At 33.9% G+C, this 19,624-nt stretch overlaps 1 protein-coding gene across 1 annotated transcript; it reads left to right on the top strand.

Annotated features, from left to right (window-relative positions):
* The first annotated feature begins 18 nt into the window (after positions 1-18).
* Positions 19-14,552, top strand: LOC131928092 (zinc finger protein 883). The gene is made up of 2 exons (XM_059284008.1): positions 19-81; positions 12,016-14,552. The coding sequence occupies exon 2, from the start codon at positions 12,048-12,050 to the stop codon at positions 14,043-14,045; it is 1,998 nt and encodes a 665-aa protein (XP_059139991.1). The 5' UTR covers positions 19-81; positions 12,016-12,047; the 3' UTR covers positions 14,046-14,552.
* Positions 14,553-19,624: the final 5,072 nt, after the last annotated feature.

Raw genomic sequence — 19,624 nt, 5'->3', positions numbered from 1 at the left:
GAAACAAGATGGCTGCTATAGCAAATGAAAACATCGCTGGTCTTCATGTTGAAAAGTTTTAATTAAATTGTTTAAAAACAGGTACATAAATGAACTATTTTTGTAAATCTCAAAACATAATTCCTACTAAAAATAAAAATGTGAAATAATTAGATTTTAGATCTAGATAGATCTATCACCTTTAAAAAATGTTCAAAATTCTGGCTTTTAAAAACACTCTGGGGAAGAAAAAATAACAGAGTTAAATATTAAATATAAAAGGTCTAGATCTAGATCTAGATCTAGAATCTAGATCTATATAAAAAATATAATTAGTAAAATATGTCTATATGCCAATTTTTATTATAGGTGCAGCATTTACATGGCTAATTATAATTGTTTAGTACTTTAAACATTAATTTAAAGTTACGAGTGTCTGTGGCCTCTTTCATAATAGTGTAGTGTCAGTGTAGGTGAACAGGGTGTTAGGGCCTGATACTACGATTTCATTAGAATTGGTAATGAACATATTGTATAGTTAGAACTGGCTATAAAAATAATGTTGATAGATGCAGTCGTTTTAATGCTACTTATAATAGATCAAAATGACAAACATAATTAAAACCTAAGAATCTGGGAGCGGTGACCTCATTTTGAAATAATTACATTATCAATTGATTTCAATTTAAAACAAATAGCTTAAAGTCAAAAGTAAACTAAAATTTAAAAACTGTGTTATTCGCAGTGTACTCAAGATTCTCGTGTTTTAAAGATAAGTCTAGTATTACTACGTGTGCATGCAATGTTCGAATACTGATTTTCCCAGACAGAAAATCATTAAAAAAAATTTTCAAAGTATCTAGGGCAAAATAATAATTATATTTTACAGAATGAAATAGATTTAACTTAACTGTTATTTAAATACATGCCTCGGAGTAAAAAAAATACAATTTTATATCCGTAAAAAATTAACTGAAATCCCCACTTTCAACTACACCGATGTGTCATAATTTTGGGCAGTCATTTTGTTCAAATTAAAATAAAAACGCATTCAAATATACTTTTTTTTACTTTCATAATTTACAGCAAACATTTCTAATGAAAAATCCATTAAAAAATAATAGTTATTTTTACAAAATATTATTTCTTACCTTATTAGTGCAGTACACGTACTTTCCAAGTAGATCCATTCTGTCTAGATTTGCATACTTCGCATCCTTCGCCGCGGCACAAAATGTCATAAAAAACGAATTCCACAAAAATGTTGCTAACGAAGCTTGTAAAAACCTTGCTCTATTTATCAGTATAAACAAAATCCCCGAACGATGTCTGGTTAGAAAGTTTATGAACGGCGAAGATCGAATATGCATTTTGCGGTACCAATCTGTTTCCTGCCATATAATATAGATCTAGATTCTAGATCTAGTATTAGGGTAAAGGAGGGCGTTAAGAGCCACACTTTTTAGCACCTGTACATTTTTAAAGATTTCTACTAATCTAAGATTTTTTTAGTATTGAAAATATGGCAAAATTATTCTAACATATCTTACACAATATAAAAATAATAACAAAGTCTATTAAATATACTTTAAATGGGTTTAATTGAACATTTATTGTCATACCCCCAAAATCAGCATTTGGGGTATAAAGAGCCGGGCAATGGGGCAATAAGTATTATCAAATTATCTCCTAGTTTAGACTAACTCCGCAATAAAAATAATTAATGTCTAACCCCAAAATAGTTAATACTGTGTACACACACTTTAACTGATACTAGCTATCACTAGGCCCCAATGGGCCCAGTCTACAATTGATACAATTGCAGGTGTACATGGGGCCTAAAGTCTAGTAGTTTACAGTAGGCACATTAGTATGCCTAGTGTGTAGCTAGTAGACTAGTGTGTAGCGGTCCAGAGTTGACATTCTTGTATTTAAAAAGGGGTGGTACTAATTCTAATCTGCCTTAATGCTTTCCCCTGATAAGCCATGTGTGCTATACATTACATAACATGACATGGAGGTGAGAAATGTTGAGGGGAGAGCAGTGGTACTGGCTTCCCCTTTGTTCTCCTTGCTGGACCCTGAGGGCCATAAATTACATAAGGAGATGCTATCTCTGGTTGGCTAAGATCTAAGAACTAAGTCCATGTTACCTACAAAGACATAAGTTTAGTGGTGGGTTAGATACAGGTGGGGGCTGGGTATCATGGGGGTGAGAAATTGTGAGGGGAGAGCAGTGGTACTGATTCCTCTTTGGTCTCCATCCTGCTAGACCATGAAGGTCATATATTACATAACATGCCACCCCAGATTGTCTGAGATCTGTAACTGTAATCCTACAAAGAGATGAAGTTTTATGGTTGGCCAGAAACTGGTGGGGGCTGGGTATCATGGGGGTAAGAAATTGTAAGGGGCGGGGGGCGTGGTATTAATGTGTCTGTTTACTTCCCTGCTGGACCATGAGGGTCATAAATTACATAACATACCACCCCAGATTGGCTGAGACCTAAGAACATTTATTCCTGTTACCTACAAAGAGATTAGAAGTTTTATGGTTGGTTAGAAACAGGTGGGGGCTGAGTTGGCTGTATTGCCCCTTAGGGGGTAATAAGTACATGTACCATTTTAAAAATTACCTTGCTAACATCAGATGGCTGAATTTTTACTTTTTAGTAGGTTAGAATTGTATTTCTATCATTTAGACACAAGTCTGTTTAACAGTTAATACATTTTGTGTTAACTATTCCTATACCAGTGTCATATTCAGTGGTCTAATAAATGAGAAACGTGCACATAGGGTTTCAAGAGCCACATAACAGTATCTGTTATAACTTTTTTAAACAGGCAAGCTAGTGGGCAAAATTAATGTATTCATGTAGATTTAGTTATTATCTAACAAATAAAACCATTATGGTAATGATCAGTCAAGTTTTACTCTGATAATGATAAAAACTTCATAGCATGGTAAAATGGGACAAAATGTCCGCCATTTTGTTTTGGCACCAATAGTCACTGTGCAAAAAAAATTCACCAAAATAAAACCATTCTAGCCATATCTATAAAAATAGTGTTAAAATGTACAACAACCAATGCTCTAATACAGGAACAGAGAATGGGCTTGAAAAACTCATTTGGTTTATTACAAAGTGAAGTTTCCCAAGTTATGTCTATTTGGAAAAAAAGTTCACAAAATGGTTTTATGGAGATGAGAAATTTTAGGGAAAGAGCAGTGGGATTAAATCCTGTCTCATCCTCTCCCTATTGGACCAAGTGGGTCATAAATTACATAAAATGAATCCTCTGCTTCTCTGTTATCAAAGAACAGCAGTGTTATTGGGGGTTTTGTGGGGGTGGGGTGTTGATTGGGGCTTAATACCACACAGCTCTTAACGCCCTCCTTTATCCTATATAAATCTATAGGCCATTATAGGCTATATGTTTTTCCTATATTATATAATTATATATCTAGCTAGATTCTAGATTTTTATCTAGATCTAGTGTCATATAGTAATAGTCGCCTACTAGATTCTAGATCTCTCTAGTACTAGAAATCTAGAGGATCTACTACTGTAGACACTAGAGATAGATTCTACTAAACAGTACAGTGTAGTGTCAAGGAAAGTTTGTGAGGTCAGATGGGTCAGATGATAGTCCTAGATTTAGCAGCAACCTAGCTAAATCAAACTGTCCTTTAACCTTTAGGCCTAGCTATCTAGCATGCGTGATAGTAGATCTAAGTCTATATTATTTATCCTAAGTGAACTTAAAAAAAAATTCAATTTGCTTGAGGGGGTGGGAGGAAGAGAGAAGTGAAGACAGACGATCTCGTGTGAACGTCTATGACGTATGCTTTAGGCCTCGCCTAAAGCCAGTGTTGCGAAACACCACTCTATCGGCCAGATAGTTGGCGAACGCTCCCGGATTCGTTTAACTGATTATACACAGATGGCGTAAAGCCTAAATAAAAGAAAGCTAACACAATAGTTCACTAGGACTCGTATTTGATGTCTAGGGGAAACACTAGAGAAACTACTGATGCCAACAATACATTTAATCTGCATATAACTTTTAATGAGTGTACAAATTCAAGACAGTACTCTAGGTTTATACAGGATAAAATAGATTTACAGAATGAACAAAAGCCAACTTACAATGTGTAGGAAAAAATACTATGATACACTATCACAGCTTTTAACACTTCAGAAAAATCACCACAGTTTACACAACACTGCCAAAAGCATACATAATTACTTAACCACAAGTAATATAATAATATGCTGCTTAAACTACTAAGTACTACACGGCGACACAGGGCTTATCTTCTCTCAACGATGTCTGGTCAAGTAACTGCCTAGAGAAACGTGTGCGCGGTCTATTTATCGACTTAGGCAACATGGAAGGTCACCTTCAAATCGTTAGGTTATTGGTTGGGGTATCACCTGGCCCAAATCAACCAAGCATATCATAATGGAAAAATACTGAGTCTAAGACTTTCTTAAAACAGTGGAAAAAACCAGTGATTGCACCACAGACCATTTATGGTATAATAACAAATGTCAAAATAAAAATTACTAGACCTAAGTAGGTCACACCAGTGACCTCGCCATCCGTGGGCCGTGGTGGGATTTTCCACTCATGCAATAGTAAACGTAAGGCAAGCAATAACGACAGTGACGATGTTTGGAAATTTTATTTAAAAAAAAAAAAGAATCATAGTCTACGTCATATTTTCAATATGAAAAAAATGTAAAAAAAACTAGTACCGGCCGAGCTAACCCCGGGTTCGAACTCTGAACTCCGGGCCATGAACTTCAGACTACAGCTGGCACAGTGTTGACTCAACCACAGCGGATATGATAAAATAGTCAAAAGTAAGCGTTTTCAATTACAAGATGGCAAATCAAACCTGCGAGACGCGTAGTATATTCTTTAGGGGCCACGCTTTGCGAGACGCGTAGTCACTTCTAGAATTCTAGAATATATATGTATAGTATAGAGGACTCAATAAGAGGCTTTTTAGCTTTATTTAATATTAGTATTAGGAGTATTAGGCAATATTATTAGGTTAGGCATTTTGTTGACAATTTCAAAATGATTTTTTTGCCTTTCTGGATTCGCAAGATTTGAGTTTGAAAATTTCCGGGTTTGCAGTTTAAAAAAATTAAGATAGTTTTAAGCTTGAAAATTTTGGCATTTTAGAAATTGTTTTTATCGTCAAGACTCCCGCCAGTGACCCTTTCCGCCTTTCGCGCATGCGTCGACAGTACAATATCCACTGCTGTGTAAACCTAGAATTAACCTTATTGCGCAGTCCCTTTCGTAGCCTTTGTCTACCCGACTTCAGCAGACGTTTCGGTCACTGCGGCCTTTGATGGTCTTCTAGGTCTATCTTAGCTTACTGTGACCTCGCAGCATGGTATAGTGCTGGGTCTAGATCTGTAACTATTAACCAAAAAGATTTCCTAATGCCAGTAGGCCTATTTATTACATTGGTGAAAAAAAAATAGCAAATAAACGTCGACAATCTCACATGCGCTTTGGACCAAATACAAATCTGCTGTATCAGATGGGTGAGGCTGTAGACAGAACTTTTTTTGACGTCATTTGTGGTGTGGCTGTCTGGCTATTAATATCTCTTTGTAGATTACTGTTCCTAGAACCTAGCCCAGCAGAGATACTATGCTATGTAATTTAAGACCATCATGGTTCAGCAGGGTTGAGACCAAAGAGGAGTCAGTACCACTGCCCTCCCCTGAAAATTTCTCACCTCCCTGATACCCAGCCCCCCACAGGGATTACTGTTCTTAGATATCAGCCCACCAGAGATAGCATCTCTTATATAATTTATGACCCTCTGGGCCCAGCAGGAAGAACAAAGGGGAAATCAGTCCCACTGCTCTCCCCTCAACAGTTCTCACATCCATGTCATGTTATGTCATTTATAGCACACATGGCTTAACAGGGGAAAGCACTAATCCAAGTTATTATCCTAAAGCACGGGTTCCCAACCTGGGGGTCGCAAAGGTCTTTCTGGGGGGTCGCCAACTTGTATACTAAACCTTAGTAATTTGAAACAAAGCATAAATATTTAGCGGAATTTTTGAAATTCGGCTTCATTAACCATCACTGGAAATGTAATAGAGAAGAAACAAAGCACACTGTACAAAGTTGTTCTCAGTCACGAATCTATAAAATCTTCAAAACTAAAACGTCATTTGAGACGAGTCATTCGGAACACACCAAAAAATATATGGAGTTCTTTCGTCGGTCAGAAGCTAGTTGCAAACGCCAAAAACTTGATCGAACAGGAAGTTTTCACCAGCATTAGTGCAGGCATCAAATGAAGTCGCGATAGAAAATGCCAAACAAAAAAAAAACAACAAACAATAGGAGAAAATCTCATCAAACGCTGCATGTACGTAAATGTTAAATAACACATTTTTATTGAAATTAAGCTGTCACCATTGTTTGCTTTTTAAGTTGATAAATCAACAGATGTGAGTTCTTGTTCGCAGTTGCTGGTCTGTGTCTATATTCATGCGGATGATATAAAAAAGAGTTGCTCTTTTGTGAAAATAGCATGGAGAAAATAAATACCTTTTTTGAAACTGGATGATTAAAATGGGTTAGAACGGCTGTGGGGGGGTTTGTATGGATGGTGCGCCATCTATGTTTATCTCAAAATCGGGCTTTCGGAAAACAGAAAAGATATAGCTCCCTAACCACTGCCCTAACCAATCGACATCAAGAGTCCATTGCTAGTATAAGTCGTAAATTATATAAAATCTGGAGCCTTCAAAGAACTTAGCAAAAACATTAATACAGAACATGAGGTTCTACTAGTTTACACTACAGTACGCTGGCTGTCAAGCAAAATGTTGTAAATTGTGTTTTTGAAATAAAATCTGAAATCAAATTGTTCTTGGGAGTGCAAAGGAAACAAGACTTTTTGGTATACTTAAAATGATATAGAGTGAGTGGAGAGAGTATCATACCTAGCAGATGTGTTCGAACATCAAGATAAGCTTAACATGAAGCTTCAGAGAAAATGAATGAATATTATAACTTTCCATGATAATATCGGGGCATTTTTATCAAAGCAGCAAAATCGGTAAAGAAAACAAATCTTGGAAATATTGTAAATTTGAGAAACTCTGCGGTGTGGTAGATGAATCTGATTGTGAGATAATTAAAATTTTGAAAGAAGCGATTTCTGGGCATCTTGAATCTCTTGAAAACGAACTGCATCACTATTTCTCTGAGCTGAAAAAAGAAGAATCTGCATTTTCGCATTACCCATTCTCTTCTTCCCTTGATTTTGCCAGCATTCCCGATGAATTACAAGATGAATTCTTTGATTTGCAGAATGATTCCGAGTAAGATGAAAAACTACAGACACAATTTTGGTGTAGTATTCACCATTCATACCTAAAAGTAAAATTGATTGACTTTTCGAGAATATATTTTCAACACTATTCTTCTATTAAAAACAAAATTAAGATAATTATAATGACATAGGTTGGCGTTAACAAAATTTTTTTAAAATTAAAAACTTAACCACGAAGGTTTAGTGAATAGTATGCAATTTTACTCATGCTATTAAAACAGTTATCAAGAGTAGTTTATATTGAAAGTCTACTAGAAAATCTTATTTTAGTGCTTATTAATTTCCATACTAATTTCGGCTTTTTAATTATATGGGGGTCGCGGGTCACTTACTTTTTATTAAAGGGGGTCGCCACTCAAAAAAGGTTGGGAACCACTGTTCTAAAACATCTCTCTTATAATGTTCCTAGCTTGATTTGTTTCTTTTGAAACAGTGGATTTAAAAAAAAAATTAGCCTAATGATTAACCTAATAATAATACTGTAGTTATTTGTTGTTTTGGCTATGATCTAGATTCTACTTCTAGACTACATAAACTTAATAGTTAATAATAGTAGACTAATTACTATATATGCATCTAAATTTAAACTCAGTCCAGTATCAGATACATATTACTGTAAAAAGACACAAAGTAGGTAGGCCTTAGTAATTTATTAAAGCCTTCTACTACAATAATATCAACTAAATGCTTGTATAAACTTTTAAAAATTTAATTTAAGTATCAGATTCTAGATCTAAGTCTAGTCATACAATCTATTTCAATTTCAGATAATTTCGTTGGCTAAATAAATGATTAGATTATAGAGCAAGATTTTAGATTCTTAGAGACAAATGCATTATTATTATTATGACTACTTTTGATTTATTATGGGTGTATTTTGAATCGAATGTAGATCTAAATTTTATAATTAAATAGGCAGATTCTAGATTCGAAGTGTCTATTCACAGCCGGCTGTGAATAGCCGTATTGGGGCTATTCACAGTCGTGACCGTTTTTGATAGATTTAATGTTAAAAATATCAATTTGGCATGAAGATATGTGGTCGAGTGGTCATAGGGAGAGGCTGTCATGTCAGAAGGAGGGGGTTCAAATCCATCAGATGCCAATTGGTCTGACCCTTAATGTATGCCTCATATTGTTATTATCAAAATATTTTTTTACAATTAGGTCTAGATTCTACTTGAGTTACTCATGGGAGGGTTATTTTTGTTAATTTTTTTTTTGTTTGTGACGTAATTGTTGGCATATCAGCAAAAAAAAAAGACCTGTCTCGTAGATTTTTGCTAAGAGAAAAAACAAAAGTGTGATGGAAACTGTGAATAATAGCTGATGAAAAAGGACATCCTATTTCACCTGATATTTATTATAGATTTAGATCTATGTGATAATGTGAATTTTAATGGTAATTGATAGTTGAATAGAAATGTGAACAACCAAATAAACTGATGCTTAATGGACACCAGCGAGAAAAGTCTCAAAGGTATTTGAGAGGTGTATAAATTCATTTAAAAATCTTGCACGGCGTAGTTACAATTAATATGGTTATAAAATCCTGTCTGTCTGGTTTTTTTCAGACTTAACTAAAGATTGGATGTATTTGATGTTTTTAATATTTTCGGTAACTAAATAAAAATTTAAAAAAAAAGCAAAAACAATTTGGTTTTCACTTGTAATGGCGACATAAACAATGGCCGCCATAAATTTTATTGTACACATTGTAAGCTTAAAATAGAAAAAATAGGTCATGGTGTTTAAATTTGCATAGTTATTTAAAAACTTGATCTGCAAAGTTTTGTAAACAAAATAACTATAAAGTGGGGCTGTCAGAAATCGATCACGGAGTTCCTTTACAGCCAATCAATGTTTGTCTTACGAAAGTGAAACATCGGGTTATAACTTAGGCTTGATGAAAATAAATAGAAATGTAGCCTTAAACTCAACAAATTATTTTCAAGTTCTCTGGATATGCAACTTGTATAGCATTGATTCTAAAAATATTACATTTCTGAATTAATTTTAGGCTTAAGTTTTTAATAATATTTTATCTTTTATTAGTTTTATGGTCCTAAATCTAAAAAAGCACATTTTTATTCCATGTCAACAACATTACGGAAGGAATCTTGTCAACTCGCTGGTGTCCATTAGTATTATTCATTTAAAAATTACTAGATCTATTATTCTAGTGCATAGATTTAAAGTGTAAAATTGATCATCTAATCATCCTTGACCTACGTAGCCTGTAGCAGATATGTCTGATATGAGCCTAAATAAAAGTTAAACTAAACTTTAACGGTAATAACTTTTTTTATAAAGATATAACAAAGTAAAAATAGCACTGCTCTCTTAATCTATACCTCATTCCCCAGTCACAATAAATGCTTATATTATTTTAAGATATTATTCAGTCGTATTTAGTATGAAATGACAGCCGACTGTGAATAGCCGTATTGGGGCTATTCACAGTCGGCTGGGAATAGCCCCAATACGGCTATTCCCAACCGGCTGGGAATAGCCATGGCCTTCTAGATTCTATGTCTACTCAGCGGAGCCAGTCACCCTAAATCTAGATCTGTGGTCTGAATTTTGTTTACGCCATGTTTAGAGTTAGAGCTTGATTATGGATCTAAATCAGGGGTCTCCAAACTACGGCCCGCGGGCCGGATGCGGCCCGCGATGTCCCCTCATCCGGCCCGTGGAGATCTTTTTGTCCACGGAAAAACCATTTGTTGGTGATGGCTGAGGAACTTTGCCCAGAAAAATCAAAGACATGCCTAGAAGAAACTGGCCCCCGAACTGAAATTTGATAGTCAATGCGGCCCTCGGACTGAAAAGTTTGGAGACCCCTGATCTAAATATTAAATCACTGTTACTACAATTAAACCTTATTCTTATTATTACTTTTGGCTTTGTCTTTTACTATTAGTATTTGTGAAGGTCGAGCATATTTGTTTTAGTAACAGTTATCGTATATAATTAAATGAAGTTTATTATTTTACTGTCCTTGCCTGAAACAAAGTGTCGAGAACAGATTCGCATGTTATTTGCTGCGATAATTATTGGCTAAAAATTGATGCCGTCTACAATCTGATCGATGTCGATCTCTGTCACCTTGGTGTAATAAAACCCTTAGTAGTTGTAATAAAGGAACCCCTTTAGGTCTGCCACTTCGAGTATCACAACCTTTAACACCACAGATCATCATTTTGAATGTAAACCTGTACACCACATGACGTGGTATCATATGCAAGGACTCTATTAGGCCCATGGTTGAAAATTCAAAATTAGGGTCAGGACATTGGCTGGGAGAATGTTTACACCGGTGTCCAATAATGGAATCTTCTTTTAAAAGGGGGTGTTAGATTACTATACTACTAACAACCCAACACCCCTTTTTTAAAGATGATTCCATTATCGGACAATGGTGTAAACATTCTCCCACGCTTTTCTTTATAGTAATTTAAATAGTAGTGTATAATTTATTTTCTACTTTTTGGTGCATCATTACATAAAAGCTTGTTATTAAAACGTTTTTTATGAATTTTTTTTTCAGTACTTTACATGTTTTATTTGCAATATTGTTACAAGATTAAAAACCATTGCGCGTCTATTGAACGTGATAGCGCAGCTATTAAACCTGATTGAACGTGATGACGTATGTGGTGTGGTTGGATAGACATGCCTACTAATTCGGTCCAAATTTTAATTAATTCATAAAAAATTAATTAGGCATCCAATTAAGTCAAATTTAGATTCAGATTGCATTGTCTTCATGTCTTAACCCACGTGCCAACTGTGAATCGTATCGGTCAAGTAGAACTGTCCGAATTTTCACTCCTGCGTTTCCATCTAGACTGACGACAGACTGTCGACATAATGTCGACAGAGGAAGTGAGTTAAATAAAAGCTTGTAAAAACAACTAAATAACGGCATATGATACGCAGCGGAGCGGCTCGTTTTTTATATTTATATATAAGATCCGAAAATATTCAAAATATACATATATTAGCCTAATAGTAATATTATTGATTAATAATTAATATTAATGCTTATTTAGTGACTCCTAGCCCTTCTCGAAAATCTTATCGAGGACTATTAATTTAAAAAATGATAAAATAATAGGCCTATTAATAATTAATATTAGATTAATTTGCATTTATAATTTTGCAGGCTTCTTTTAGTTTGAAGGTGTGCTTTTTTTAAAAAATGAGATTTTTACTGTAACTAATTATATAGAGAAAAACAATATGGCTTATAAAAATAAGGAGTCGCCCTTTCATTAATAAAGGCAAAAGACAAAGAAAACATGAATATATGGTTCCCTACTGAGATTCAAACTCTGGGGATATTCGTTAACAGATGTGCACTGTGCCACCCAACCATGGTGTGCTAAGGCATAAACACTGTTTTTAACTATTAATCTATATTTATATTACTTCTGATTGATAAAAGACACTTCAGTTATTAAAACAGATGTTATCATAGCTCAATAAGGCCCTTTTGATCTTTTTTATGACTTAAAAATTCTATGGTGTTATAATAATATAGTAAAGCTAAGACATAAATATTTAAACATTTTTTAAATGCAATCAATATATTTTCAAAAATAAATTTTAATTTGGTTTTCTAATCAAGATTATTTTTATTTCAGTTTTTTCTGCAATAATTCATCAATCTAAAGCTATGGAAAACACAAAGGACACTAATGGTATAGTTTGGGAGAGTTCAATTATGGTTAAACAGGAATTAAGTGACGAAATCATAACATTTATGGACATGAAATCAGATGAAACATCAGCTATTTCAAGTTCAGAAGGAGTACAAACAAATATATCAAAACTCTTTTCAAATTCTGAAGATATAAAGCAAAATGTATCAACACAATTTTCAACTGTTAAAGACAAATACTTGGAGGAAACAATGCCATTTTTAGCTTTAGAAGATAAAAATCTTGATAAAACAAAGCCGTTGTTTAATTTAGAAGAGATGAAACAAGATAACCCAACATCATTTTCATCTTCTGAAGACATGAAACCAAATATATCAACAGCATTTTCAATTTTTGAAGATATAAAACCTGAGATATTAACAATTTCATCTTTGGAGAATGAACAACAAAATGGTTTCAAAGCACAGCAACAACTTTCTTCCCCACCAGATTCAACTGATTTTAAAGAAAATTTAGCAGTTTTAAAATCAGATCTTCAAAATGAATTAAAACAACTCAAGTCATTGCATACAAAATTGATTGATAATCTCCCAACAGAATATCAGATCAATGATAAGGGACTGAAGACATACAAGTGTGATATGTGTTGTCAAAGATTTTTCCATTTTGATCATGTTAAACAACACATAAACATTCACACAAGAGTGAATCCATATGGTCATGATTTTCATCAGCAAGAAGTTGTTATGATCAGTCAGGGTGAACAGATTAACAAAATAAACCTAGAACAGGTATACAATAAGTCTAGTTTGTCTAAAAAGTTCACCACAAAGTCTAGTTTATCCACACACACAAATATTCATTCTGGAATTAATAAGCCATATGAATGCTATGTGTGTCATAAAAAATATCATAATAAAAATCATTTAGCAAAACATATAAAGATACATTTAGGAGAAAGACCATATGAATGTGATGTGTGTCACAAAAAATTTAGTCAAAAGGGTCATCTATCAGAACATAAAAATATTCATTTACCAGAGAGACCATATGAATGTGATGTGTGTCACAAAAAATTTAGTCAAAAATGTAGTCTATCACAACATAAAAAAATTCATTTACCAGAGAGACCATATGAATGTGATGTGTGTCACAAAAAATTTAGTCTTAAAGGTAATTTATCTACACATAAAAATATTCATTTACCAGAGAGACCATATGAATGTGATGTGTGTCACAAAAAATTTAAGCATAAAAGACATTTATCAGAACATAAAATGATTCATTTACCTGAGAGACCATATGAATGTGATGTGTGTCACAAAAAATTTAGTCAAAAATATAATCTATCACAACATAAAAATATTCATTTACCAGAGAGACCATATGAATGTGATGTGTGTCACAAAAAATTTAGTCAAAAATATAATCTATCAAAACATAAAAATATTCATTTACCAGAGAGACCTTATGAATGTGATGTGTGTCATAAAAATTTTAGTTGTAAAAGTAATTTATCTATACATAAAAATATTCATTTACCAGAGAGACCATATGAATGTGATGTGTGTCATAAAAAATTTAGTCATAAATGTAATCTATCAGACCATAAAAAAATTCATTTACCAGATAGACCACATGAATGTGATGTGTGTCATAAAAAATTTAGTCAAAAATATAATCTATCACAACATAAAAATATTCATTTACCAGAGAGACCATATGAATGTGATGTGTGTCACAAAAAATTTAGTCTTAAAGGTAATTTATCTACACATAAAAATATTCATTTACCAGAGAGACCATATGAATGTGATGTGTGCCATAAAAATTTTAGTCAGAAAAGTCATTTATCAGAACATAAAATAACTATTCATTCAAGTCTCAAGCCACATGAATGTGATGTTTGTCATAAAAGTTTTGCCCTTAAATCTAGATTATCTAAACATAAAAATATTCATTTACCTGAGAGACCATATGAATTTGAATGTGATGTGTCACAAAAAATTTAAGGATAAAAGACAGTTATCACAACATAAAATGATTCATTTACCAGATAGTTGAGATAGATTATATGAATGTGATGTGTGTCACAAAAAATTTAATCATAAAGTTAGTTTATCTACACACAAAAAAATTCATTTACCAGAATGTGTGTCATAAAAAATTCAATCATAAATTACATTTATCAGAACATAAAATGATTCATTTACCAGATAGATTATATGAACGTGATGTGTGTCATAAAAAATTTAATCGTAAAGGTGATTTATCAGAGCATAAAAATATTCATTTACCAGAGAGACCATATGAATGTGGCATTTGTCATAAAAGGTTTGCTCGTAAGTCTAGTTTATCTACACACACAAAATTTCACTCAGGACTTAAGCCACCTGAATGTGTTGTTGGTCATTAAATTCTCTTTCACAAGGGTCTTTAATTATCTGTATATAAAATTTTTGCTTTTGTACTAATACCACATTGTGGAGGTTAAATACACACCATTAATGTTTGTCATACAGGATCAGAGTTTCTTCCAGGCATCTCTACCCCCCCCCCCCCCCCCCCCGGAAAAAAAACTCTGGAAGAAACACTGTACAGGATATAAAACTCTTCATAGTATTATTTGTCATACAAAGTATTGCTAATGATTAATATGTTATCTAGACATTTCATTTTGAAGATAAGTAAAATGAATGTATTATTTGTAACTAATGTTTTTAAATTGTGTGCGTGTATATTGTAAACATGAAATTCAAACAATGTTAAAAAAGTTAATTAAAAATCATTTAACATATTTTTTAAATATTCACACAAAGGAAGAAACACTTCATGGAAAGAATGGATGTCATGAGTCTCCATAGCACATTTATCATCTTGTACGAGGTGTTATAGCTAGCTTTGTTTAGGTTTTTTGGAAATATGATGCCTAAATTCTTACCCTTTACATTACCCATACAATAATTAATGCTAACCACTAATAGACACCAACAATGTACAATTATAATTTGAATCATTGAAGTAATATTTACTCAAAATTTTCCTATATTGAATATTCCATTTTATGTAATTCTAAATTTTGTATAAATAATTATATAACCCATTAAGTTAATCATAATTATGATAATTGAAGTGAGCAACAAAATGTATTAATGTAGCTGAAAATGATTAAATTTTTAAAACAGAAGATACAATTTATTATTATGATTATTATTGATGTATAATTTATCTTTTTACTTTACTTTCTCGTATATACGAAGTATAGAGAAAGTATTGTAATCGTGCACAAAAATCACTTGAAATTTTAACAATTTTCACCGTATTACACCTCAGTCCTTCATCACATCCGAAGTATAGAGGACTTATTTTAATCGGGCAAAAATTATCAATCCAGATTTATCAAAATTAAGAGGTTTTATGCGTAATCCAGTCTGAAAAACTGGGCTTTGCAATTCTGTCTGTCTGTGTGTGTCTGTGTGTAAATAAATACGATTACTTGAGTACCGTTACAGCTAAGTTGATGAAATTTCATATATAAGTATTTTATCAAAATCTTAGATCCGTATCAACTTTTGAGCTATTTCCGATAACCGGAAGTGGTACTTTTTCTACTTTGAATTTTTCAAAAGCCTATAAATTCAGTACTATTTTAGATAGATAAATGAAATTTCACATGTGAGTAAAAGATCTAATTTTCTACCTTCTGTTAAATTTTGAGTAATCTCCGTTGACCGGAAGTAGTAATTTACGCTACTTCCGATTTCTCAAAAAACTAATGTAAATTTTTAAAGTACTAATAATATTGCGCACTATTCCATACGGACAATTGCGATTATTAACTCGTCAAGGATGGATGTGTGTCAGCAGCTTTAAGTCGTATCTTCTCCTCAACGAAGCAATATCGAGGACTAGTTCCAAAGCAAATATGTTAAGCATGTTCAGAGGATGATTGTGGGCCAAAAAAATTCCCGGAATACCTTCCTGGATTTCCCGGAAAAGCCAAAAAACCTCGAAAAAAATGCAGTTTTTGGTAGAGCTATTTTTAGATAACAAGGAAATTGTGCTTAAATTGTCACTAGACTGTTTATTAACTTGTTTTTTTATTCATGTGTTTATATTTCTATTTTTTAGCGCAATTTCCATTCTGGAGAATTGCGATTATTAACTCGTCATTTCTGAGAATGTCCGCAGCTATAAGTCGTATCTCCTCCTCAGCGAAGCAATATGAGGCTAAATCATGTGACCTGGCTGGCTTAGCAGCGAACTGCGCGAGCCGCAATGGCTGAATGGGATGAACTTTGGGAGTGTGGGAAAAAGGTTTTATACTATTAAAATTACCTCACAAACAATCAATAACACAATATAAATGCATAGGGTAAAGGAGGGCGTTAAGAGCCGTGTGGTATTAAGCCCCAATCAACACCTGATAACATAAGGAAATTGCGCTTAAATTGTCACTAGACTTTTTATTAACTTGTTTAACAAATCGATACAAGATAATTACGGTTTTCGTCACTTACAAGACCTCAAACAGATGGCTAACATTAGATCTAAATCCATTATGTCAGACATAAGCACTTAGCTTTTTTTTAAATCATAGATTATTTCTATTTTTTGCAATGGTAACTTTTAAACGCCTTTTTATTTTTAAGTTGCATAAATTTCAAAAGGCGCCAATTGTCAGAAAATGACCCTGAAATGGGAAGGCCCCTCCCCCTCCCCATTACCAGCTATACGCCTATGATTGTATCAGCCGACAAAGACAACTCAAGCTGTTTTATAAAAAAGAAAAAAAACCTGAGCACGATCATTTATTGTAAGTTCTTAAGGTTGTTTAAGGTAAAGGAGTGGGTATGGGAAAGGGAGGGGCAGTGGTTGGGAGAAGCACCAGTTACCGCACCGCATGACATCACGGCCAGGGACGCCACTGCTGCTCGTTAAAGGTTTGTTAAACCCCACAAAAGCCCCAAGGTTCCCCTTTGAAGTCTCACACTGCTCCGGTGGGTCTGCTTGAGAGGAGATATTGTTTAGGAGGAGGAAGTTGGGACAAATGAGGTTAGGGCCTAGCTTTACAACATCCAACTGCGTGTTCACTTCTATCTACACTAGTTACGCATCCAATGGCATCATGCATTCTAATTGGCCGAGTTCCAACACCCAATGAAAAGTTTACTCAATAAAAATAAAAACACAAACTATTTTAATTCATACTAAATGGTCAGACATTCTACCACCAATTTGAAGTTTGAAAAACAAAGAGGGCTATACTGCTACACAATGAGGAATATTGCATGCTACTAGATCTAGATAGATATGAAAATAGACGTAGAATAGGTATCAACGAATATAGCTACCAACCTACCCCTAAATGTGAATGATTACTGGTGGAATGTATGGGACGGCGTGGCCTAGCGGTGGAGCGCTAGACTGCTAACCCGATAGTTTCGAGTTTGAAACCGGGTTCAAGTTAATGGAACGTCCCTGAGTCCACCCAACTCTGATGGGTACTTAACTCACGTTAGGGAAAATAAATGCCGAGGTCTAGAAACACATGAACTCTACTTCATCTGCCCAATGGATCCTTCGGAAAGAGGAACCTTTACTTACTTTACTGGTGGATTGTTATTAAAATTTAGACGCAGGCTTATTCTGTAAACGGCATGCTCTTTTTAAAATAAAACAAAGAAGTCTGCATACATAAAAACACATTTTAAACTACCACCATACTCCATCCCGACCCCTACTTTATACGCACGCGCCGTCTCCGACCCCCCCCCCCCCTTCACACATGCTTCTTTACGACACAATGGAAAAATAATCCCCCTTATAAATCGATACTAACGTAAAAGTGTAACACAGACGGCAGTTTTTGTACAGATGCGAACATAATTGAAAAGGAAACAAAAATTTAAAAAACAAGTTAATAAAAAGTCTAGTGACAATTTAAGCGCAATTTCCTTATGTTATCTAAAAATAGCTCTATCGTAGCGTAAAGCACACACGGGGACAAAACACAAGACGTATAATGCTGGGGTGCGTTCAAGCTAGGAGAACGATCGGTTTGTAGGTGTTTATGTAATTTTTAACAAAAATTTGTGACCGAACGAAAGGATATTTTTGAAAACTTTCTTCGGCAATATTGTTCTAAATTATGGCAGAAATCGATTGGTAAATGTTTCAAGTCGCTAAGTGATCTGGTTGCCGAGATATGGGCCAAAAACTGCATTTTTTTCGAGGTTTTTTGGCTTTTCCGGGAAATCCAGGAAGGAATTCCGGGAATTTTTTTTGGCCCACAATCATGCTCGGAACTTGCTTATTTTATTTGGAGACTCTTGCAAGTGTTTAGTATAAAGCTATATATATATATATATATATATATATATATATATATATATATATATATATATATATATATATATATATATATATATATATTGTTTAAAATTAATTTATTATGCGACAAATTTATATTTCTAAACCACCAATGTATCAACTAAACACATTATAACTTTAAGACAGTGTCGTAGCTACCGTAAAGCTAGCGTAAGCAAGGCATAGGGGCCCAAGACACATAGTGGCCCTTTACCCTCTTAAAAAAAATTATAATCTTTTTATTGGAATTTTAAAATTTGTTTTATATAAATAATTTTAAAAAGGAAAAGGTTTAAAGTTCCAAAAAATCCCATAGTCCATTCCAACTGTACAGGCATTATGATTCAGTGGGAGGGTGGTGGGGGGGGTGGTTTGGGGTCGAACACGGCCCATCCGTAATAATAACAATACAGGCTTTGTCTTGCAACTGTCTGCACTGCCTGAATCCATCCTACTAAACAGCAATGATGACAACTGAACCATTAAAATGACAACCATGGACAGTGTTTTCACAACGAAGTCCAACATTTATCAATGTTTTATAGTCCAACATTTATCAATGTTTTATAGTCCAACATTTATCAATGTTTTATAGTCCAACATTTATCAATGTTTTATAGTCCAACATTTATCAATGTTTTATAGTCCAACATTTATCAATGTTTTATAGTCCAACATTTATAAATGTTTTATACTAATTTTTACCTTAATGACATTTTATTTTTTTAATCTAATTAATCTTTAATCAATATGACAGCACTAACACCATAAGTTTTTGGTTTTCATCCAATCGCCAAGAATTTTAGAAAGTCGTTGAGACACTTTTTTTGAAAAGGTGCTTGAAAGAAACTCAGACTTTTGAGAAGGTTTCTGCCATTACATTTTAATTTTATTTCGGAGGGCAATCCCGGCACTAAGGCGGTCCGGTTTGCCACCCAGAGTCTCCCAGCCGCTATCTTTGCACCCTGCTATCAATTTATTGGGTGTCCGCCGCATCGGGTCAGCGTTACTAATTGATCCAGCAATCTAACTGCATAGGCGCATTAGCCGGCGCCCCGGCGGTCATGTAACACGGTATTCGTTTTAACGAGCGCCATACGCTAGGGATACGTGTAATATAGTGAGAATTGTGAAGTCAAGGGGACTCACTCTTCTTGTATTAGTATTATATTTATACTGTTATCTTGAGTGATGTCCCTTATATGTATATATATTTTTG

Source organism: Physella acuta, unplaced genomic scaffold (assembly GCF_028476545.2).
Source record: "Physella acuta isolate Inbredline_101_S28 unplaced genomic scaffold, ASM2847654v3 ptg001462l, whole genome shotgun sequence".
Classification (NCBI taxonomy): Eukaryota; Metazoa; Mollusca; class Gastropoda; family Physidae; genus Physella; species Physella acuta.
This window is presented reverse-complemented; position numbering and strand designations above follow the sequence as displayed.